This window comes from Coregonus lavaretus (genome assembly GCF_964263955.1).
Source record: "Coregonus lavaretus genome assembly, chromosome: 39".
Taxonomy (NCBI): domain Eukaryota; kingdom Metazoa; phylum Chordata; class Actinopteri; order Salmoniformes; family Salmonidae; genus Coregonus; species Coregonus lavaretus.
This window is the reverse complement of record NC_140026.1, coordinates 15,733,390-15,755,206: the sequence shown is the minus strand read 5'-3', so window position 1 is coordinate 15,755,206 and position 21,817 is coordinate 15,733,390. Positions and strand designations below refer to the sequence as shown.

General features: G+C 47.4%; 1 protein-coding gene across 1 annotated transcript in view; it reads left to right on the top strand.

Moving 5' to 3' along the window:
- dvl2 (dishevelled segment polarity protein 2) overlaps window positions 1-16,831 on the top strand; it is a 31,610-nt gene extending 14,779 nt beyond the window's left edge. Inside the window, exons 3-15 of the mRNA XM_084156404.1 lie at window positions 962-1,131; window positions 2,252-2,361; window positions 2,657-2,877; window positions 2,986-3,055; window positions 3,475-3,614; window positions 3,744-3,820; window positions 3,947-4,014; window positions 4,207-4,338; window positions 13,209-13,340; window positions 13,892-14,068; window positions 14,436-14,669; window positions 14,902-15,466; window positions 15,734-16,831. Of these exons, the coding sequence (XP_084012530.1) occupies window positions 962-1,131; window positions 2,252-2,361; window positions 2,657-2,877; window positions 2,986-3,055; window positions 3,475-3,614; window positions 3,744-3,820; window positions 3,947-4,014; window positions 4,207-4,338; window positions 13,209-13,340; window positions 13,892-14,068; window positions 14,436-14,669; window positions 14,902-15,440 (2,070 nt within the window). The 3' untranslated portion in view covers window positions 15,441-15,466; window positions 15,734-16,831. The remainder of the gene's footprint in view (window positions 1-961; window positions 1,132-2,251; window positions 2,362-2,656; window positions 2,878-2,985; window positions 3,056-3,474; window positions 3,615-3,743; window positions 3,821-3,946; window positions 4,015-4,206; window positions 4,339-13,208; window positions 13,341-13,891; window positions 14,069-14,435; window positions 14,670-14,901; window positions 15,467-15,733) is intronic.
- The last annotated feature ends 4,986 nt before the right edge of the window (window positions 16,832-21,817 follow it).

Genomic DNA, 21,817 nt, shown 5'->3' with positions numbered 1-21,817 from the left:
TACCCTAGAGAACATTATTACCTTGAGTCCTCCAGACAAAACATTGTGACTTGTCCAGGATAAGGGGGGTTGGGAGGAATGCATCTGCTAAGTGCATAAGAAGGAGGACAAGAAACAAGGGAGAGGGATTTGGACAAACAGAGGAGACCATAGGGACGGATACATGATAGGATGATGGAGTGCTCTATGGTCAAACAGCCATTAGAGGAGAGAGAGAGCGAGGGAGGAAAGTTTAAAGAAAGGGGGGCAAAGTGTTCTGTCACTTGGGGCAGGGATATTCAATCAAAACCGCAAACCGGTTCTCAAGGTTAAGTTCAAGACAGAACTTTATCCACAAAGCTCAAACACATTTGAGTGCATGTAGTTTGTTCAATGTTAAGTCCCTCTTCATACAACAACAGAAATGTATAGAAACCCAGAATCTGTGGTTTCTATACAGACTGGTGTGTGTATAGGTGTATGCTAGGTCTGTAGGGAATAGAATGCCAGTGGTTGTTTCCTTTTGCCTTGCAGCCATCCATGGAGGAGTGTGTGTGTCTGTGATGTTTGTGTGTGCGTCCGTTTTCATTCTCTAAAGCACTCTGGGTATGTAATGGAGGGAGACGGGCTAAGTGTTGGGTTAGCATTTCAGTTGGCCCCTGAGATTTTCCTCAAAGGAGTAAAGATGTGTTTGTGTCAAAGTAATTGACATCTCTTACCCCCATTTTTTCCCCTCCCTCCCTCCCTTTCTTTTAACCCCATATTTATTTTCTCTCCCCCTCTTCAACCTATTTCCCCCCCCCCGTCTCTCGTATGCTCTCCTCTGCTTCTTACTTAATTATTTTGCCCTCATCCTCCTTTTTTATCCTCCATCCTCACTATCATCCCTTTTCAACTCCTTTCCCCCCACTTCCTCCCCTACTTCCCCCGCCTGTCCCACCCCTCTCTGTCCCTCCATCCATCTCTGCTCTATTCTCCTCAGTTGGTATCATCAGACACCCCAGCAGCAGCAGCAGCAGAGCTGGTATCACCAGTCCTTCCTCCACCCCCAGCAGAAGTCCGGCCCCTGCCCTCACCCCCTCCTCCTCCCCTCCCACCCCCACCTGTCGAGAGGACCGGGGGCATCGGTGACTCCAGACCCCCATCGTTCCAGTACTTACACACATGCATGCACACACACACACACACACACACACACACACACACACACACACACACACACACACACACACACACACACACACACACACACACACACACCCTTTCCCACAATCACAGTATCCTAGTCTCACTCTGCTGTATCTTTCACACTGTATCTAGTGTATTCTGTTCACTCCAGCCATCATGTTACCTACTGTTAAATACAACAGCCCATTTCAAGATGATCTTAGCCTGTGCCGCCCATTGACTCTAAGCACCTGTCTAGAAGATCATAATACACAGCAAACCTGGGTTCAAATAGTGTTTAAAATCATTAGCTGCACTAGATTGAGTGTGCCTGACACAATGGGACCAATGGAATGGTCAAACTCGCCCATCTACCACTCAAGGCAGACTAAAGTAATCGCTCAAAGTGATTGAAAATTCAGATTTGAGTATACACTTTTCATATTAATGAGGTATGCTTGTTTTTGTGAGGAATCTTATCTCAGTGAAATGTCAATGGAGCACTGAGCATACCGCAAGCTTTTTATTTTCAAAGCATTTTATATTTAATTCAGCTCGTGTTAATTTAGCTTTTTGCGACCAGCTGAAACAACTTTGCAGACGACCACCACAAAATGTAAAGACCTCAAAAGTCGCTGCGAGAAAGCGGCGCTTCTGTCAACAGAGCTCGGTGTGTATTATCGGGTATATTAGGTTACGAAATCTGACTTTTTGGATATCATTTTTATGATATGTTAGAGAAAGACCCCACTGAACGATTCAGAACATTAAAGAATCATATTTGTCTTGGGAAAATGTATTTTATAACATATTGAAGTTACATTTCATCACCAAAGTGCATTTCACCCGCCCTGGGCAGAGTGGGTGGACACCCTACACATTATATGGTAGCTATCTGTCCTCAGGTTGGAATATGATCTGTCTTGTAGCCTATTTGAGTACAGGTTATATGTGCTGCTATTTGTGGTTTATTAGATAATGTATGTCACAGAGCCGACATACAATACCATCTCGCATTCACCCATAGAATTAGAATGAGTAGAATGGACCAAATAATGATAATTCTATGTTTTCCCCACTTTTCCCCTCTCCTCTCCCTATCCAGTCCCAATGCAGCAGGCAGTGTGGAGAACCTGGATGACCAGTCAGAAACAGAGTCTGTGGTGTCCTTTAGGAGAGAGAGACCCAGACACAGGGAGGCCATGGAGCAACGTGGTGAGCACTACACAGCACACACTCTGTCACATGATGGAACAGCACTGGGTTGTGTTCAGTAGGGCACACGTAGGAAAAAACGGAAAATGACAATGATCGGTTCTAATTGGCCAATGTCAGGCTTCCCGTTTTCAAAATGTTTTCTCCCATTTCGTACCTACCAATCACAACCCTTGTTCTAGTGGTAAAAGCAATTGACATTGACAACCTGACTAAACATGAGTCATAGTAAAGCCTCTCTTTCTCTCGCCCTCTCTCCTCTCCCCTCACGCTGTCTCTCTCTGTGGTGCCTCAGGGCCGAGGATGAATGGCCAGAGCGGCATGGAGCAACACCTAGCGGGCTATGAGAGCGCTACCACTGTGATGAGCAGCGAGCTGGACACCACCAGTTTCTGTGACTCTGAGGAGGACGACACCATGAGCCGATTCAGCGGCTCCACGGAGCAGAGCACGGCGTCCAGGCTGCTCAAACGCCACCGCAGACGCAGGAAACAGCGCCCCCCGAGGCTAGAAAGGGTATAGTTTTCTTAATTTTTTTACTTTAAACATCGCAAGTCAGAAATGGGCCATTCTGCGTTGGAATGTATTGTATTTTTACTGTGTTTTTCCCATGTCTTGTCCCAGGCATCGTCGTTCAGCAGTGTGACAGACTCCACCATGTCTCTGAACATCATCACCGTCACACTCAACATGGGTCAGTAACGTTACACTGTTCCCTTCTAATGTCTCTCCATCGTCTGTTTTTACCTCTTCCATCTGTTTTTCTGACCTTCTCTTGGACTGTCATGCTTTTTCACAGTATTTTATACCTCAAACCTACCGTCTACCTAACCAGTACTCTGCCCGTCCATTATTTATTTATTTATTTTTCTTCTGGAAATGGCCTACAAATCCTAGCCTGGTGAAACCAGCCTGATCTTGCAATGGCTCACATTCTGTGAAGTGAAACGCAAGTGCAGCGACCAGGCTATAGAAATCCACCCCTCACACATTTCTGCCCTATTGACCTCCCTATGGGCCGTGGTGAAAAGTAGTGCACCATTTAGGGAATAGGGTGCCTTTTGGGACAAAGCTCAATCTCATCACCTCTTCCTCTCCTTTGCCCCCCTGTAGAGAAGTATAACTTCCTGGGTATCAGCATCGTGGGGCAGAGCAACGAGAGGGGAGATGGGGGCATCTACATCGGCTCCATCATGAAGGGAGGGGCGGTGGCCGCAGACGGACGCATCGAACCCGGGGACATGCTCCTACAGGTGCGGGCTGACTGGGTGACTACAGGATGTCACTAGATAGCCATGCTACAACTGGTGATTACGTGAGCCATTTGTTCTTGACTTAGGATTCAACCATTCATGTTTACTGACTCTGTCTTTCTCTTCAAGGTGAACGACATCAACTTTGAGAACATGAGCAACGATGACGCGGTACGCGTACTGAGGGAGATTGTACACAAACCGGGGTCAGTGGCTAACATAAATACATTCACGTTGACATTCCCAACCAGTTGACTTTGTGTGAAATGTCTGGTCAGTTGACATGTGGTGACGATTGTGGTGATGATGACCTGTCTCGCTCTCTCTCTCAGACCCATCATCCTGACAGTGGCCAAGTGCTGGGACCCGTCACCTCAGGGCTACTTCACCCTCCCTCGCAGTGAGTAGTAGGCTGCACGCCTCGTCTCTACTATAGAGATAGTTGGAAGACTGAGTAGTTAACTTGTACAGATACTCTATGGTCTTTATATAGTGATGCCATCAATACATTATCCTCAGAAATGCTAAATAAATTATGTTTCAGATGGAATAAATTAGATATTTTGTCGTCGTCCCCCCCCTCTCTTTGTAGATGAGCCGATCCGGCCAATAGACCCAGCAGTGTGGGTGAACCACTCGGTGGCCCTGACGGGGGCTTACCCCCCCTACACCGCCAGCTCCGCTCTCAGCACAATCACCTCTTCCTCCGTCACTGAGACAGAACGTGAGTACCCCACTCTTTCTCTTTTTATCTCTCTTTCGTCTCTATTTTAGCATTCTCTCTTTTCAACTTTGTCTACTCTCACGCTCTGTTCAATTCCTCCATTCACTCTTTCCCTCTCTCCCTGTCTCTCTCTCTCTCCCTGTCTCTCTCTCTCTCTCTCTCTCCCTGTCTCTCTCTCTCTCTCTCCCTGTCTCTCTCTCTCTCTCCCTGTCTCGCTCTCTCCCTGTCTCGCTCTCTCCCTGTCTCGCTCTCTCCCTGTCTCGCTCTCTCCCTGTCTCGCTCTCTCCCTGTCTCGCTCTCTGTCTGTCTCGCTCTCTGTCTGTCTCGCTCTCTGTCTGTCTCGCTCTCTGTCTGTCTCGCTCTCTGTCTGTCTCGCTCTCTGTCTGTCTCGCTCTCTCTCTCTGTCTCTCGCTCTCTCTCTCTGTCTCTCGCTCTCTCTCTCTGTCTCTCGCTCTCTCTCTCTGTCTCTCGCTCTCTCTCTCTGTCTCTCGCTCTCTCTCTCTGTCTCTCGCTCTCTCTCTCTGTCTCTCGCTCTCTCTCTCTGTCTCTCGCTCTCTCTCTCTGTCTCTCGCTCTCTCTCTCCGTCTCTCGCTCGCTCTCTCTCCCTGTCTCTCGCTCGCTCTCTCTCCCTGTCTCTCGCTCGCTCTCTCTCCCTGTCTCTCGCTCGCTCTCTCTCCCTGTCTCTCGCTCGCTCTCTCTCCCTGTCTCTCGCTCGCTCTCTCTCTCTCTCCCTGTCTCTCGCTCGCTCTCTCTCTCTCTCCCTGTCTCTCGCTCGCTCTCTCTCTCTCTCCCTGTCTCTCGCTCGCTCTCTCTCTCTCTCCCTGTCTCTCGCTCGCTCTCTCTCTCTCTCCCTGTCTCTCGCTCGCTCTCTCTCTCTCCCTGTCTCTCGCTCGCGCTCTCTCTCTCCCTGTCTCTCGCTCGCTCTCTCTCTCCCTGTCTCTCGCTCGCTCTCTCTCTCTCCCTGTCTCTCGCTCGCTCGCTCTCTCTCCCTGTCTCTCGCTCGCTCGCTCTCTCTCCCTGTCTCTCGCTCGCTCGCTCTCTCTCCCTGTCTCTCGCTCGCTCGCTGTCTCTCGCTCGCTCGCTCGCTCTCTCTCCCTGTCGCTCGCTCGCTCTCTCTCCCTGTCTCTCGCTCGCTCGCTCGCTCTCTCTCCCTGTCGCTCGCTCGCTCGCTCGCTCTCTCTCCCTCGCTCTCTCTCCCTGTCTCTCGCTCGCTCGCTCTCGCTCGCTCGCTCTCTCTCCCTGTCTCTCGCTCGCTCTCTCTCCCTCGCTCTCTCTCCCTGTCTCTCGCTCGCTCTCTCTCCCTGTCTCTCGCTCGCTCGCTCTCTCTCCCTGTCTCTCGCTCGCTCTCTCTCTCTCCCTGTCTCTCGCTCGCTCGCTCTCTCTCCCTGTCTCTCGCTCGCTCGCTCTCTCTCCCTGTCTCTCGCTCGCTCGCTCTCTCTCCCTGTCTCTCGCTCGCTCGCTCTCTCTCCCTGTCTCTCGCTCGCTCGCTCTCTCTCCCTGTCTCTCGCTCGCTCGCTCTCTCTCCCTGTCTCTCGTTCGCTCGCTCTCTCTCCCTGTCTCTCGCTCGCTCGCTCTGTCTCCCGCTCTCTCCCTGTCTCGCTCTCTCGCTCTCTCCCTGTCTCTCGCTCTCTCCCTGTCTCGCTCTCTCGCTCTCTCCCTGTCTCTCGCTCTCCCTGTCTCGCTCTCTCCCTGTCTCGCTCTCTCCCTGTCTCGCTCTCTCCCTGTCTCGCTCTCTCCCTGTCTCGCTCTCTCCCTGTCTCGCTCTCTCCCTGTCTCGCTCTCTCCCTGTCTCGCTCTCTCCCTGTCTCGCTCTCTCCCTGTCTCGCTCTCTCCCTGTCTCGCTCTCTCCCTGTCTCGCTCTCTCCCTGTCTCGCTCTCTCCCTGTCTCGCTCTCCCTCTGTCTCGCTCTCTCCCTGTCTCTCGCTCTCTCCCTGTGTCTCGCTCTCTCTCTCTCTCTCCCTGTCTCGCTCTCTCTCTCTCTCTCCCTGTGTCTCGCTCTCTCTCTCTCCCTGTCTCTCGCTCTCTCTCTCTCCCTGTCTCTCGCTCTCTCTCTCTCCCTGTCTCTCGCTCTCTCTCTCTCCCTGTCTCTCGCTCTCTCTCTCTCCCTGTCTCTCGCTCTCTCTCTCCCTGTCTCTCGCTCTCTCTCTCTCCCTGTTTCTCGCTCTCTCTCTCTCCCTGTCTCCCTGTCTCTCGCTCTCTCTCTGTCTCCCTGTCTCTCGCTCTCTCTCTGTCTCCCTGTCTCTCGCTCTCTCTTTCTCTCTCTCTCCCTGTCTCTCGCTCTCTCTCTCTCTCCCTGTCTCTCGCTCTCTCTCTCTCTCCCTGTCTCTCTCTCTCTCTGTCTCTCGCTCTCTCTCTCTCTCCCTGTCTCTCGCTCTCTCTCTCTCTCTCCCTGTCTCTCGCTCTCTCTCTCTCTCTCCCTGTCTCTCGCTCTCTCTCTCTCTCTCTCCCTGTCTCTCGCTCTCTCTCTCTCTGTCTCTCGCTCAATTAAATTAATTTCAATTCAATAGACTTTATTGACATGGCAAGTAAAATTACTTATATTGTCAAAGTATAGATATAACAAAAATGGTGGGACCAACAGCAATAATAATTTTGGTTAGTGAACTGAGCCTCAGAACCAGCTGGCTGAGGGGACTCTTCTCTTGTTTCATCTATTGACATAGTAGAGCTGTGTGATGGAATGTTTTGGGGTCACTTGTTTTTAGATGGTTGTAAAATGTGGCTATTTTTTCTATTCGAATAAGGAGGGGGTATTGGCCCAATTCTGCTCTATATGCGTTATTTTGAGTTTTTCTTTGCACTTGCAATACAGTCTTGCAAAACTCTGCATGCAGTATTTCAATTGGATGTTTGTCCCATTTGGTAAATTCAGTATTAGAGAGCGGAACCCATACTTCGCTGCCATATAGAGCAATTGGTTCTATAACTGATTGGACAGTTTTGAGCCAGATTCTAATTGGAATTTCGATTTTAATATTCCTTTTAATGGCATAGAATGCTCTTCTTGCTTTGTCTCTCAGCTCATTCATAGCCATGTGAAAGCTACTTGTGTTGCTGATATTTAGTCCTAGATACGTGTACTTTTTGGTGTGTTCTAATAGAACTGTGTCCAAATAGAAATCATCCTCTCGCTCTCCCGAGTGGCGCAGTGGTCTAAGGCACTGCATCGCAGTGCTAGCTGTGCCACTAGAGGTCCTGGTTCGAATCCAGGCTTTGTTGTAGCCGGCCGCGACCGGGAGACCCATGGGGCGGCGCACAATTGGCCCAGCGTCGTCCAGGGTAGGGGAGGGAATGGCCGGCAGGGATGTAGCTCAGTTGGTAGAGCATGGCGTTTGCATGCCAGGGTTGTGGGTTCGATTCCCACGGGGGGCCAGTATGAAAAAATTAAAAATTAAAATAATGTATGCACTCACTAACTGTAAGTCGCTCTGGATAAGAGCGTCTGCTAAATGACGTAAATGTAAATTTCCGGACCTTTTTTTGGAATATCATTATATTCTTTCTTTTTTTATTAATGATACTGCAGAGAATTTTCCCCAAGTTGCTGTTAACGCAAATTCCTCTGTAATTATTTGGGTCAAATTTGTCTCCATTTTTATAAATTGGTGTGATCAATCCTTGGTTCCAAATATCGGGGGAAATACCTGCAGTTAGGATATTGTTGAAGAGTTTGAGTATAGCCAATTAGAATTTGTGTTCTGTATATTTGATCATTTCATTTAAAATACCATCAGCACCACAGGCCTTTTTGGGTTGGAGAGTGCAAAGTTTTTCCAATAATTCTTGTTCTGTAATTGGGGTATCCACAGGATTATGATAGTCTTTGACTGCTGATTCAAGGATTTGTAATTTTTCTTGTATATCTTGTTGTTCTGGGCTCTTTGTTATATTGCTGTAGAGGTTTGCAAAGTGATTTCTCCACATATCCCCATTTTGGATAGCCAATTCCTCATTATGAGGTTTGTTTAATTTATTCCAATTCTCCCAGAAGTGGTTTGATTCTATGGATTCCTCAATCACATCCAGCTGATTTCTAATGTGCTGTTCTTTTTTTGTTCTTAGGGTGTGTTTGTATTGCTTCAGTGTTTCCCCATATTGAAGGCGTATATTTTTGTTGTCTGGGTCTCTGTGTTTTTGATTAGATATATTTCTCAATTACTTTCTTAGATTTTTGCAATCATTATCAAACCATTTTTCATTATCTATTATTTTTGGTTTGCTCTTATGTTTCTTAAGATTAGCCAAGGAGGCTAATTTGTCAAATATAACGTTTATGCCGGGGCGGCAGGTAGCTTAGTGGTTAAGAGCGTTGTGCCAGTAACCGAAAGGTCGCTGGTTCTAATCCCTGAGCCGACTAGGTGAAAAATCTGTCGATGTGCCCTTAAGCAAGGCACTTAACCCTAATTGCTCATGTAAGTCGCTCTGGATAAGAGCGTCTGCTAAAATGACTAAAAAAAATAAATAAAATGTTCCAAACGGCCAAATTTACACCTTCATTGCTTTAGGAGAATGTTAAGGCTAAAAAGTTGTCCAGGAGAGATTGTATTTTTTGGCTACTAATTGCTTTTTGTTAGATTTCTGTACTGTTTGCACTCCATCTATAGGTCTGTTTAGTACCATGTGATTTATTGGGCCGTGATGCTTCATGGTTGGGTTCTGCTCTTCTCAGATACACTGTGATTTTACTGTGGTCTGAGAGAGGTGTTAGTGGGCTGACTGTGAAGGCTCTGAGAGACTCTGGGTTGAGGTCGGTGATGAAGTAGTCTACAGTACTCCTGCCAAGGGATGAGCTGTAGGTGTACCTACCAAAAGAGTCCCTTCTTAGCCTACCATTGACTATGTACAGACCCAGTGTTCGACAGAGCTTCAGGAGCTGTACTCCATTTTTGTTTTTCACTTTGTCATAGTTGTTTCTGGGGGGGTATGTGGGGAGGGAAAGGTTGTTGCTTCCTGGTAGGTGTTTGTCCCCATGACTGTTAAGAGTGTCTAGTTATTCTGCTGTTCTAGCATTCAGGTCTCCACAGACCAGCACATTGCCTTGGGCCTGAAAGTGACTAATCTCCCCCTCTAGAATGGAGAAAATATCTTCATTGAAGTAGGGTGACTCTGAGGGGGGAATGTACAGTGAGGGAAAAAAGTATTTGATCCCCTGCTGATTTTGTACGTTTGCCCACTGACAAAGAAATGATCAGTCTATAGTTTTAATGGTATGTTTATTTGAACAGTGAGAGACAGAATAACAATGAAAAAATCCAGAAAAACGCATGTCAACAATGTTGTAAATTGATTTGCATTTTAATGAGGGAAATAAGTATTTGACCCCCTCTCAATCAGAAAGATTTCTGGCTCCCAGGTGTCTTTTTATACAGGTAACGAGCTGAGATTAGGAGCACACTCTTAAAGGGAGTGCTCCTAATCTCAGTTTGTTACCTGTATAAAAGACACCTGTCCACAGAAGCAATCAATCAGATTCCAAACTCTCCACCATGGCCAAGACCAAAGAGCTCTCCAAGGATATCAGGGACAAGATTGTAGACCTAAAAAGGCTGGAATGGGCTACAAGACCACTGCCAAGCAGATTGGAGAGAAGGTGACAACAGTTGGTGCGATTATTCACAAATGGAAGATAACACAAAATAACTGTCAATCTCCCTCGGCCTGGGGCTCCATGCAAGATCTCACCTCGTGGAGTTACAATGATCATGAGAACGGTGAGGAATCAGCCCAGAACTACACGGGAGGATCTTGTCAATGATCTCAAGGCAGCTGGGACCATAGTCACCAAGAAAACAATTGGTAATATACTATGCCGTGAAGGACTGAAATCCTGCAGCGCCCGCAAGGTCCCCCTGCTCAAGAAAGCACATATACAGGGCCGTCTGAAGTTTGCCAATGAACATCTGAGTGATTCAGAGGAGAACTGGGTGAAAGTGTTGTGGTCAGATGAGACCAAAATCGAGCTCTTTGGCATCAACTCAACTCGCCGTGTTTGGAGGAGGAGGAATGCTGCCTATGACCCCAAGAACACCATCCCCACCGACAAACATGGAGGTGGAAACATTATGCTTTGGGGGTGTTTTTCTGCTAAGGGCACAGGACAACTTCACCGCATCAAAGGGACGATGGACGGGGCCATGTACCGTCAAATCTTGGGTGAGAACCTCCTTCCCTCAGCCAGGGCATTGAAAATGGGTCGTGGATGTGTATTCCAGCATGACAATGACCCAAAACACACGGCCAAGGCAACAAAGGAGTGGCTCAAGAAGAAGCACATTAAGGTCTTGGAGTGGCCTAGCCAGTCTCCAGACCTTAATCCCATAGAAAATCTGGAGGGAGCTGAAGGTTTGAGTTGCCAAACGTCAGCATCGAAACCTTAATGACTTGGAGAAGATCTGCAAAGAGGAGTGGAACAAAATCCCTCCTGAGATGTGTGCAAACCTGGTGGCCAACTACAAGAAACGTCTGACCTCTGTGATTGCCAACAAGGGTTTTGCCACCAAGTACTAAGTCATGTTTTTCAGAGGGGTCAAATACTTATTTCCCTCATTAAAATGCAAATTAATTTAGAACATTGTTGACATGCGTTTTTCTGGATTTTTTTGTTGTTATTTTGTCTCTCACTGTTCAAATAAACCTACCATTAAAATTATAGACTGATCATTTCTTTGTCAGTGGGCAAACGTACAAAATCAGCAGGGGATCAAATACCTTTTTTCCCTCACTGTATGTGGCACAGAGGAAGATGTTTTTATCTGTTAAGATAGCCTCCTTGTTGATTTTTAGCCAGATAAAGAATTCTCCTGTTTTGATCAATTCGATTGAATTAGTTAGTTCAGATTTATACCATATTAGCATTCCCCCAAGTCTCTGCCCTGTGTGATTCCTTTTAATTTGGTGGATGGTACGATTATCTCCCTATAACCTAGTGGACAGCCAGTGGAAACATCACCTCTGCACCATGTTTCCTGTAGTACTACAATATCAACATCATCAATTTATTTAAGGAAGCCTGGGTTTCTGCTCTTTAGCCCAAAAGCAGAGGACTTCAATCCTTGTAAATTCCAACATGCAACGTAAAAAGACTTCATAACTGTTAGGCCTCGTCTGGGTGGGTCTGAAGCTGGGCTGGGGTGGTCTGTGCTGTGTTGGATGTGGTGGGCATTGAGGTTGGTGGTGCTGTGGCCGTGGCTGGGGGGTCCAGGGTGCTGATCCGGGGTGTTGTCTCTGTGATCTCGGGGGGCTAGGGGGGAGGGCTGGGGTGGTCTGTGCTGTGCTGGATGTGGTGGGCATTGAGGTTGGTGGTGCTGTGGCCGTGGCTGTGGGGTCCAGGGTGCTGATCCGGGGTGTTGTCTCTGTGATCTCGGGGGGCTAGGGGGGAGGGCTGGGGAGGCCTGGCTGGTTGAGGTGGGCTCATCTGCTGTGTGAGGGCAGGTCATAGTGGTGATCTAGCTACTCCTGCAGCCTGTCCTCTGTTCTCCTTCTCTCCTGCAGCTCCTCTCTTAGTGTGGTCAGCTCGTTATTACTGCTCTGCCTGTCTTTTTGGAGCTCTCTCACCTCCTTTGTTAGATCAGCCAGCTCTCTCTTGAGTCCGTCTCTCTCTTGCTGAACTTCTTTCAGCTGTGTTGCAAGGCTGCTGTCCTGCTCTGTCCGCACCTTGGTTAGGAGCTCCTCTAAGGTGTGGATGTCTGGTTGCTGTTTGCTCACACTCTCCCTGAGCAGGACCACCTCCCCCTCCAGTTTGGTGAACTGATCCCTCATGGCAGCCATGGTGGTGAGGAGGCCCTTAGCCTGCTCTGCACTGAGGGGGTCGCTCCTCCTGGGGCGTGTCCTCCACTATGGTGGGAAGAGAGGTGCTGGATGTGCCTTTTTGGGTGGGGATAGTGAGGGTGGTGCTGGTGGAGTTTGTCTTGTGGGAGGGCATGTCACTGGTGGTGTCCTCTCTCTCTGCTCTCTCCTTAATGGTCTGAAAGTCTGTTTCAAACAGCCTAAGGTTACCTTGCACCATGACAGTCCCAGTCTTGTAGAGGTTGATTGTTATCATGGTGCTGTCAGGGTCGTCTGTCTCTTTGACTTTCAGCTTCCACCCATTACAGATTCCCTCTTTCTTTACGGATGGGTATTGAGAGCAGACTGCTGAGCGCCATGCATTTGGCTGGTCAGTGAGAAAGATGAGATTACTCACATCACCGTTTTTGTAGAGGTCTATGAAAAGGGTTTCTGGCCTCCCCTTTAGTAGATTCTGTTTAAAAGCTTTCCTCGTTGTGTCATTTTTGGCCTCTGGGGGGTAGAGAATGGACTCAGCGCTGAGGGGGAGTGGGGACATGGTGCCTGTGGGCTCTGCTACTGCTACTGCTACTGATCTGTTCTGCTGCACCGTTGCCATGGCAACCACTTTTGTTTGTCTGTTGCTAGCTAGCTCCTGTTTAGCTCAAAAACCAGCAAAAATAATGAAACATCTTCACACACAAAAACAGAAGATATGTTTAAAGTTAGAGTCCGTGCTTCTTTTTGATTTACTCACTCAGTTTGGTTGTTTGATGTAGTTGTATTAACTCCCCTTGCTAGGTTTGTTCTAGCTCCATTTTCTGGCTGGCTGGCTTGTTAGCCTGCTGGCTAGGTTTTTGTTGTGTAGCTAGCTAGTGAGAGTCAAAACTTCTTAATTTGAGGCGCAAAGTTACTTTTTTTTCCTATTCTGATTTAATAGACTTCTTGTCTTGAATTCTTTTTAGATTTGAGTGTTTATCTCATTCTAAAAACAAAAAAACTGAAATAAATCAGGAGCTCATGTTGAGCATGACTTCTCTCTCTCTCTCTCCCTCTCTCTCTGTGTGTCTCTCTCTCTCTGTGTCTCTGTCTCTCTCTCTCTCCAGGTTTTGATGACTTCAACCTGTCCCTCCACTCTGACATGGCGTCGGTGGCTAAGGCCATGGCGTCCCCAGAGTCTGGCCTGGAGGTCAGAGACAGGATGTGGCTCAAGATCACCATCCCCAACGCCTTCCTGGGTGAGAGAGCGTGAACACTGAGGGCCATAGTGACGCTGTGGATGGAAAAGGGGATTGAACTGATAAAGCAAATCTCTCCTGTTTTTCTCCTCTCTTTTCTCGTCCCTGTGTGTGTGTGTGTCCCTGTGTGTGTGTGTGTCCCTGTGTGTGTGTGTGTCCCTGTGTGTGTGTGTGTGTGTGTGTGTGTGTCCGTGTGTCCCTGTGTGTCCCTGTGTGTCCGTGTGTCCCTGTGTGTCCGTGTGTGTGTGTCCCTGTGTGTGTGTCCCTGTGTGTGTGTCCCTGTGTGTGTGTCCCTGTGTGTGTGTGTGTGTCCCTGTCTGTGTGTGTCCCTGTCTGTGTGTGTGTGTGTCTGTGTCTGTGTGTGTGTGTGTGTGTGTGTGTGTGTGTCCCCCTGTCTGTGTGTGTGTGTGTCCCTGTCTGTGTGTCTGTCTGTGTGTGTGTGTCCCTGTCTGTGTGTGTGTGTGTGTGTGTCCCTGTGTGTGTCTGTGTCCCTGTGTGTGTGTGTCCCTGTGTTCCTGTGTGTGTGTCCCTGTGTCTGTCTGTCTGTCCAGGTTCTGACGTGGTGGAGTGGCTTTACCACCACATCGAGGGCTTCCAGGACCGCCGTGAGGCCCGGAAGTACGCCAGTAACCTGCTGAAGGCCGGCTTCATCCGCCACACGGTCAACAAGATCACTTTCTCAGAACAGTGCTACTACATCTTCGGTGACTTCAGCGACTGCGAGAACTGTGAGGACTAATGGGGGGACTTTTGCTGAATACCTTTTTGTACAGAAAAACCTGAATAGTTTTGATTGCTTGGATTTTAATTTGAAAAACGCATTTGTGGAAAGGTTGATGCTTATACACTCCCCTCCATATGAAATATTTGATTTCAAATCCAAAATGCTGGAGTATAGAGCCAAAAAAAAATTTGCTTCGCTGTGCAAATACATTCGGTGAGCGTGTACCGTATCTACTCAATAGAAGTACCTACAGTTAGAGCTTATTCAAACCCTTTGGCTAAACGGGTTCTTTAACTAGTTTAACTTGACCTCTCTCCTTTTCTCTACTCTCTTCTTCCTCCCCCTCTCCCCCACCCCCTCTTTCCCCCCAGACATGGCCAACCTGTCTCTGAACGACAACGACGGCTCCAGTGGGGCCTCTGATCAAGACACCCTGGCCCCCCTGCCCCTCCCGGGGGTCACGCCCTGGCCCCTGCTACACTCCTTCCCCACCTTCCAGTACCCCCACCCCCACCCCTACTCCAGTCAGCCCCCACCCTACCACGAACTGTCCAGCTACAGCTTCGCCCCAGGCAGCACGGGCACAGCTAGCCAGCACAGCGAAGGTAAGCCCAAGGGTGGGAGGGAGGGAGAGAGCGAGCGAGGGAGGGATGTAGGGAAAGCAGGTCGGGGAGGGTGTCACATTGGTGGCTAATTTCCAAATTGTGACTGCATTACGGAATCAAACTAAATAAATAACCATATATGTATGAAAGCTGGCAGTTTTAAGCTGTTTGAACCTGTTCTAAACTCTCCTGACCCGTTCTAACCAGTTCCAACCTGTGTTTGTCCCCCTAGGGAGTCGGAGCAGTGGGTCTACAAAGAGCGAGGGTGGCGAGAGGAGGCGGGGAAGTAAGGGAGGTCCTGGCAGCACGGTTGGGGGAGGAGGAGGAGAGAAGTCCCCCTCTGGAGGGGAAGGGGAGGGCTCGGGCAGCGGCAGCGAATCGGAATACTCTGTCCGCAGCAGCCTGAGGCGGGGCCACGGCTCGGCCACGCCCAGTGAACACAGCCACACATCCCAGCGCTCGCATCATCACCGCATGCCCCCCCACATGTCGCCCTACCCGCCTGGGATGCCCATGCCCTACAACCCTATGATGGTGATGATGGTGCCCCAACACCCACACATGGGACACCCAAACATGGGACACCCCCACCAGCACCACCCCTCGGTCCCCATGCACCCAGGCATGGGCCCCTCCGCTGTCCCTGGAGGACCACCCGGGGCCCCCCCAACCCGTGACCTGGGCTCTGTGCCCCCTGAGCTGACCGCCTCGCGCCAGTCCTTCCACCTAGCAATGGGCAACCCCAGCGAGTTCTTTGTGGATGTCATGTAGTCTGATGACGTGTGTGTGCGTGCGAGGTGAGTGACCATTCGTGTGAGGTCTAGGAATATTCCACTTTTTGAATGACTGACTGTTCTAGTCTGGTGGTAATTAACTTGTGGTCTGATTAGGCCATAGTAGATTGGTGTCGCTCATTTCTAGTCTGGTAAGAACAGGGTTCAACAGTCAGTCAGAGGAATTTTGGCACAGTATCGTAAAATAAATGAAATGCTTAACATCTGGTTTCCCTCTTAAATATACTGGCATATTTTAAAGTCTGGTTGTTTTTCCCCCAAACCGTTTAGCTGGACAGACCTACAATCAAGAGTTCAGATCTAGGAGCAGCAACTCCCCCACAACGTTCAACATATCTTATGACTCCAAAACATGTTGCTGGATTCCATATCAGAAAAGCAACTCCTCTCGTTTGATTTCAAACGTGTGTGCGTGTGTATTGGTTTAGTTCTGCCTCTCACACACCGTCTAAAGCTGTTGTGTGTTTTCTAACTGATTTACCTTTTAGCATCGTGTTTGTTTTTCCTACCTGGGACTGACTGACTGGCTGGTTGTAAGGAACAGTAGTGGTCTTTCATTGAATTGACCGAAGTAACAAATGAACGGGCCAAATGAAGAGCTGTCGTCGCCAAGTGTACTGAGAGGACTAGAACAGTAGAGGGCGCCACATGCTCTTATTTTCTATTGGGAGGAAGACGTCTGAAAAGGTGAAATTGATCATGTTTCCGTTGATTTGTGAACATGGTGAGACGTCAAGTAAAGTATCCCATTTTGTATGAATTTGTGTGCCAACTAGTTTTTTTTAATTGTATTTTATTTTCCATGAACTTGCCTTTTGTATACATCTATAATAACTCCCAAGTAAATGGAATAGTTCCGAAAAGTCAAAGCTTATGTGAAGATATAGGTCAACTTCTGTCTAGCATTCAGAGGATAGATACCTCAAATGACAAGAATGGGTACCATGTATTGTAACACTGTCTAGGATTATGTGGTATAGGAAATGGTACTAGGGGAGGAAGGAGAGGGCATGCCAAAAACGGTACTTTTGGGATTGAATCATGAGTTTTCTCTCTTTAAATAACGGTGATCCCACTCTCTTCTTGCCTCATATTTTGTATGTTACTGACGCACGTAAGCATCCATTTTGTACGAGTGAATATATAGAAGATGGTAATCTCGGTTAACCCAGAACCAAAATCTTGAGTAACGCAGATATCTATCCACGAGAGATTATGATGAGGATGTATTACCTAACCATAATGGTGCTAAATGAAGGCAATAGTTTCAAAGTATAGCAGTGTCACCTTGGTGTCATTTTTGTTTGATTTCATTATTGTCACTTTTGTTTCTGTATTTGAGAATAAATTTGTAATAGCCTGAAATTCAAAGACATTTGTTTTTTCTCTTTATCTTGTGAACGTAAATGGATTTTAGAGATTAATTATTAACACAAACTTCCCTGCACAGTAGATGGCGCTATGTCATTCATTTTCTTTGAAGAAGTTATATTTTGTTGACGCCTCCCACTTCCAAAAAAGGAAATCAGACTTCCATGTTTCTCGTGCTGCAGAATTCTGTTGTTGACAGGTGGAGATGGAGTGCAACTGCGGCCTGAATTGGGGGCGTTCCTGCATCTGCAAGAACCTCTTTATACTTCTATTGGGCCACATGCAGGAATGCCCTGAATTGTGGGCTGCTGTCTTAAGCATTTGACTGATAGTCAAAATCCCTAAATTGAAATTGTACTGAAGAAAAATAATTATTTAATTGACATTATTCAGGCCTTGGGTCTTAGTCTAACAACATTCAATACTGCTTCGAAAATGACAAACCGACATACATCGCCGGTTTTATCATGGATTTAACGACTGCTGTCATCCATCGACGCTAACCAAGCCACAGCAAACTACCATTAGCTTGGCTTTTTCTAGTGGTTTCCCAGTTGTAAAGTTATAAAGGCTAGCTATAGCTTCAGAACCAGAACATTATTGCATGTTGAGTTCTTCGATTACATATATTTAAAAAAATAAAGCAATTTAATTATTTTTTAACTTTTTACCTAATTTCTCTCCCCAATTTCGTGATAGCCAATTTGGTAGTTATAGTCTTGTCCCATCGCTGCAACTCCCGTACGGACTCTGGAGAGGCGAAGGTCGAGAGCCATGTGTCCTCCAAAACACGACCCCGCTTCTTGACAAAATACTTGAACCTTGATATTTTAGTAAAACATTTTTTTTGTCATTTAGCAGACGCTCTTTTCCAGAGCGATTTACAGGAGCAATTAAGTGCCTTGCTCAAGTGCACATTGACAGATTTTTCACAAAGTCAACTCGGGGATTCGAACCAGAGACCTTTTGGTTACTGGCCCACTAGGCTACATTATGCAATTCTATGTCATTTACATGATAGACATTAGCTGAGTGGCTACTCTGAGACCTGACAAACTGAGCTCAATCTGGTCTTGAAAATTAAACAAACAATTGCCCAGGCCAATGAAGCGACAGACAGATTGTACAATATTAGGAGGATATATACTATGTATGTATGTATGTATGTGTGTGTGTGTATGTATGTATGTAGTACCAGTCAAAAGTTTGGACACCTACTCATTCAAGGGTTTTTCTTTATTTTTTTACTATTTTCTACATTGTAGAATAATAGTGAAGACATCAAAACTATGAAATAACACATGCAGTAAACAAAAAAAGTGTTAAACAAATCAAAATATATTTTATATTTGAGATTCTTCAAATAGCCACCCTTTGCCTTGACAGCTTTGTACACTTGGCATTCTCTCAACCAGCTTCATGAGGTAGTCACCTGGAATGCATTTAAATTAACAGGTGTGCCGCCTTAAAAGTTAATTTGTGGAATTTCTTAACTCTTTAATGCGTTTGAGACAATCAGTTGTGTTGTGACAAAGTAAGGGGGGAGGGGGTATACAGAAGATAGCCCTATTTGGTAAAATACCAAGTCCATATTATGGCAAGAACAGCTCAAATAAGCAAAGAGAAACAACAGTCCATCATTACTTTAAGACATGAAGGTCAGTCAATACAGAACATTTCAAGAACTTTGAAAGTGCAGTCGCAAAAACCATCAAGCGCTATGATAAAGCTGGCTCTCATGAGGACCACCATAGGAATGGAAGATCCAGAGTTACCTCTGCTGCAGAGGATAAGTTCATTAGTTACCAGCCTCAGAAATTGCAGCCCAAATAAATGCTTCACAGAGTTCAAGCCACAGACACATATCATCAACTGTTCAGAGGAGACTGTGTGAATCTGGCCTTCATTTGCTGCAAAGAAACCACTACTAAAGGACACCAATAATAATAAGAGACCTGCTTGGGCCAAGAAACACGAGCAATGCACATTAGACTGGTGGAAATGTGTCCTTTGGTCTGGAGTCCAAATTGGAGATTTTTGGTTCCAACCGCCGTGTCTTTGTGAGACGCGGTGTGGGTGAACGGATGATCTCTGCATGTGTAGTTCTCACCATAAAGCATGGAGGAGCAGGTGTTATCGTGTGGGGGTGCTTTGCTGGTGACACTGTCTGTGATTTATTTAGAATTCAAGGCACACTTAACCAGCATGGCTACCACAGCATTCTGCAGCGATACACCATCCCATCTGGTTTGGGCTTAGTGGGACTATAATTTGTTTTTCAACAGGACAATGACCCAACACACCTCCAGGCTGTGTAAGGGCTATTTTACCAAGAAGGAGAGTGATGGAGTGCTGCATCAGATGACCTGGCCTCCACAATCCCCCGACCTCAACCCAATTGAGATGGTTTGGGATGAGTCGGACGGCAGAGTGAAGGAAAAGCAGCCAACAAGTGCTACGCATATGTGGGAACTCCTTCAAGACTGTTGGAAAAGCATTCCAGGTGAAGCTGGTTGAGAGAATCCCAAGAGTGTGAAAAGCTGTCATCAAGGCAAAGGGTGTGGCTATTTGAAGAATCTCAAATATAAAATATATTTTGATTTGTTTAACACTTTTTTGGTTACTACATGATTCCATATGTGTTATTTCATAGTGTTGATGTCTTCACTATTATTCTACAATGTAGAAAATAGTAAAAATAAAGAAAAACCTTGAATGAGTAGGTGTGTCAACGTTTGACTGGTACTGTAGGTAGGGACAAAGTGACTAGGCAACAGGATAGAGAATAAACATTAGCAGTAGCATATGTGATCAGTCAAAAGAGTTACTGCAAAAATGGTCGATGCAGATAGTATGGGTAGCCTTTTGGTTAACTATTTAGCAGTCTTTTGGCTTGGGGGTAGAAGTTGTTCAGGATCCTGAAGGTTCCAGACTTCGTGCATCAGTTTTGCTTGCCGTGCAGTAGCAGTCTATGACTTGGGTGGCAGGAGTCCTTTACCATTTTCTGGGTCTTCCTCTGACACTGCCTGGTATAGCAGTCCCAGATGGCAGGGAGCTTGGCCCCAGTGATGTACTGAGTCGTATGCACTACCCTCTGTAGCGCCTTGTGATCGGATGCCAAGCAGTTGCCATACCAAGCGGTGATGCAGCCAGTCAAGATGCTCTCAATGGTGCAGCTGTATAACTTTTTGTGGGTCTGAGGGCCCATGACAAATCTTTTCGGCCTCCTGAGGGGGAAGTGGCGTTGGTGTGTTTGTGTGTACGGACCATGATACTTGCCGAGGAACTTGAAGCTCTTGACCCGTGCCACTACAGTCCCGTAGATGTGGATGGGGGCGTGCTCAGCCCTCTGTTTCCTGTAGTCCACGATCAGCTCCTTTGTCTTGCTGATGTTGAGGGAGAAGTTGTTTTCTTGGCACTACACTACCAGGTCACTGACCTCTTCCCTATTGGCTGTCTCATCGTCGTCGGTGATCAGGGCAACCACCGTGCTGTCGTCAGCAAACTTAATGATGGTGTTGGAGTCGTGCACTGCCATGCAGTCGTGGGTGAACAGGGAGTACAGGAGGGGATTAAGCACGCACCCATGAGGGGCCCCCGTGTTGAGGGTCAGCTTGGCAGATGTGTTTTTGCCTCACCACCTGGGGGCGGCCCATCAGGAAGGGAGGTGTTTAGTCCCAGGGTCCTGAGCTTAGTGATGAGCTTGGAGGGCTCTATGGTGTTGAATGCTGAGCTGTAGTCAATGAATAGCATTCTCACGTAGGTGTTCCTCTTGTCCAGGTGGGAAAGGGCAGTGTGGAGTGCAATAGAGATTGCATCATCTGTGGATATGTTGGGGGGGGGTATGAAAATTGGAGTGGGTCCAGGGTGTCTGGGATGATGGTGTTGATGAGAGCCATGACCAGCTTTTCAAAGAATTTCATGGGTACAGATGTGAGGGCAATGGGGCGATAGTCATGTTGGTTACCTTGGCATTCTTAGGCACAGGGACTATAGTGGGTCAGGGAGAGGTTGAAAATGACAGTGAAGACACTTGCCAGCTGGTCAGCACATGCTCTTAGTACGCGTCCTGGTAATCCGTCTGGCCCACGGCCTTGTGAATGTTAACCTGTTTAAAGGTCTTACTCACATCGGAACAGCTGGTCGTCCGGAACAGCTGGTGCTCTCATGCATGTTTCAGTGTTGCTTGCCTCAAAGCGAGCATTGAAGGAATTTCGCTCGTCTGCTAGGCTCAGGTCACTGGGCAGCTCGCGGTTGGGTTTCCCTTTCAAATCAAATCAAATAAAATGGTATTGGCCACATGCGCCGAATACAACAGGTGCAGACATTACAGTGAAATGCTTACTACCAGCCCTTAACCAACAGTGCATTTATTTTGAACAAAAAAGTAAAAATAAAACATCAACAAAAAAAGTGTTGAGAAAAAAAGAGCAGGCGTAAAATAAAATAACAGTAGGGAGGCTATATATACAGGGGAGTACCGGTGCAGAGTCAATGTGCGGGGGGCACCGGCTAGTTGAGGTAGTTGAAGTAATATGTACATGTGGGCAGAGTTAAAGTGACTGCATAAATAATTAACAGAGTAGCAGCAGCGTAAAAGGATGGGGTGGGGGGGCAGTGCAAATAGTCCGGGTAGCCATGATTAGCTGTTCAGGAGTCTTATGGCTTGGGGGTAGAAGCTGTTGAGAAGTCTTTTGGACCTAGACTTGGCACTCCGGTACCGCTTGCCGTGCAGTAGCAGAGAGAACAGTCTATGACTAGGGTGGCTGGAGTCTTTGACAATTTTGAGGGCTATCCTCTGACACCGCCTGGTATAGAGGTCCTGGATGGCAGGAAGCTTGGCCCCAGTGATGTACTGGGCCGTACGCACTACCCTCTGTAGTGCCTTGCGGTCGGAGGCCAAGCAGTTGCCATACCAGGCGGTGATGCAACCAGTCAGGATGCTCTCGATGGTGCAGCTGTATAATTTTTTGAGGATCTGAG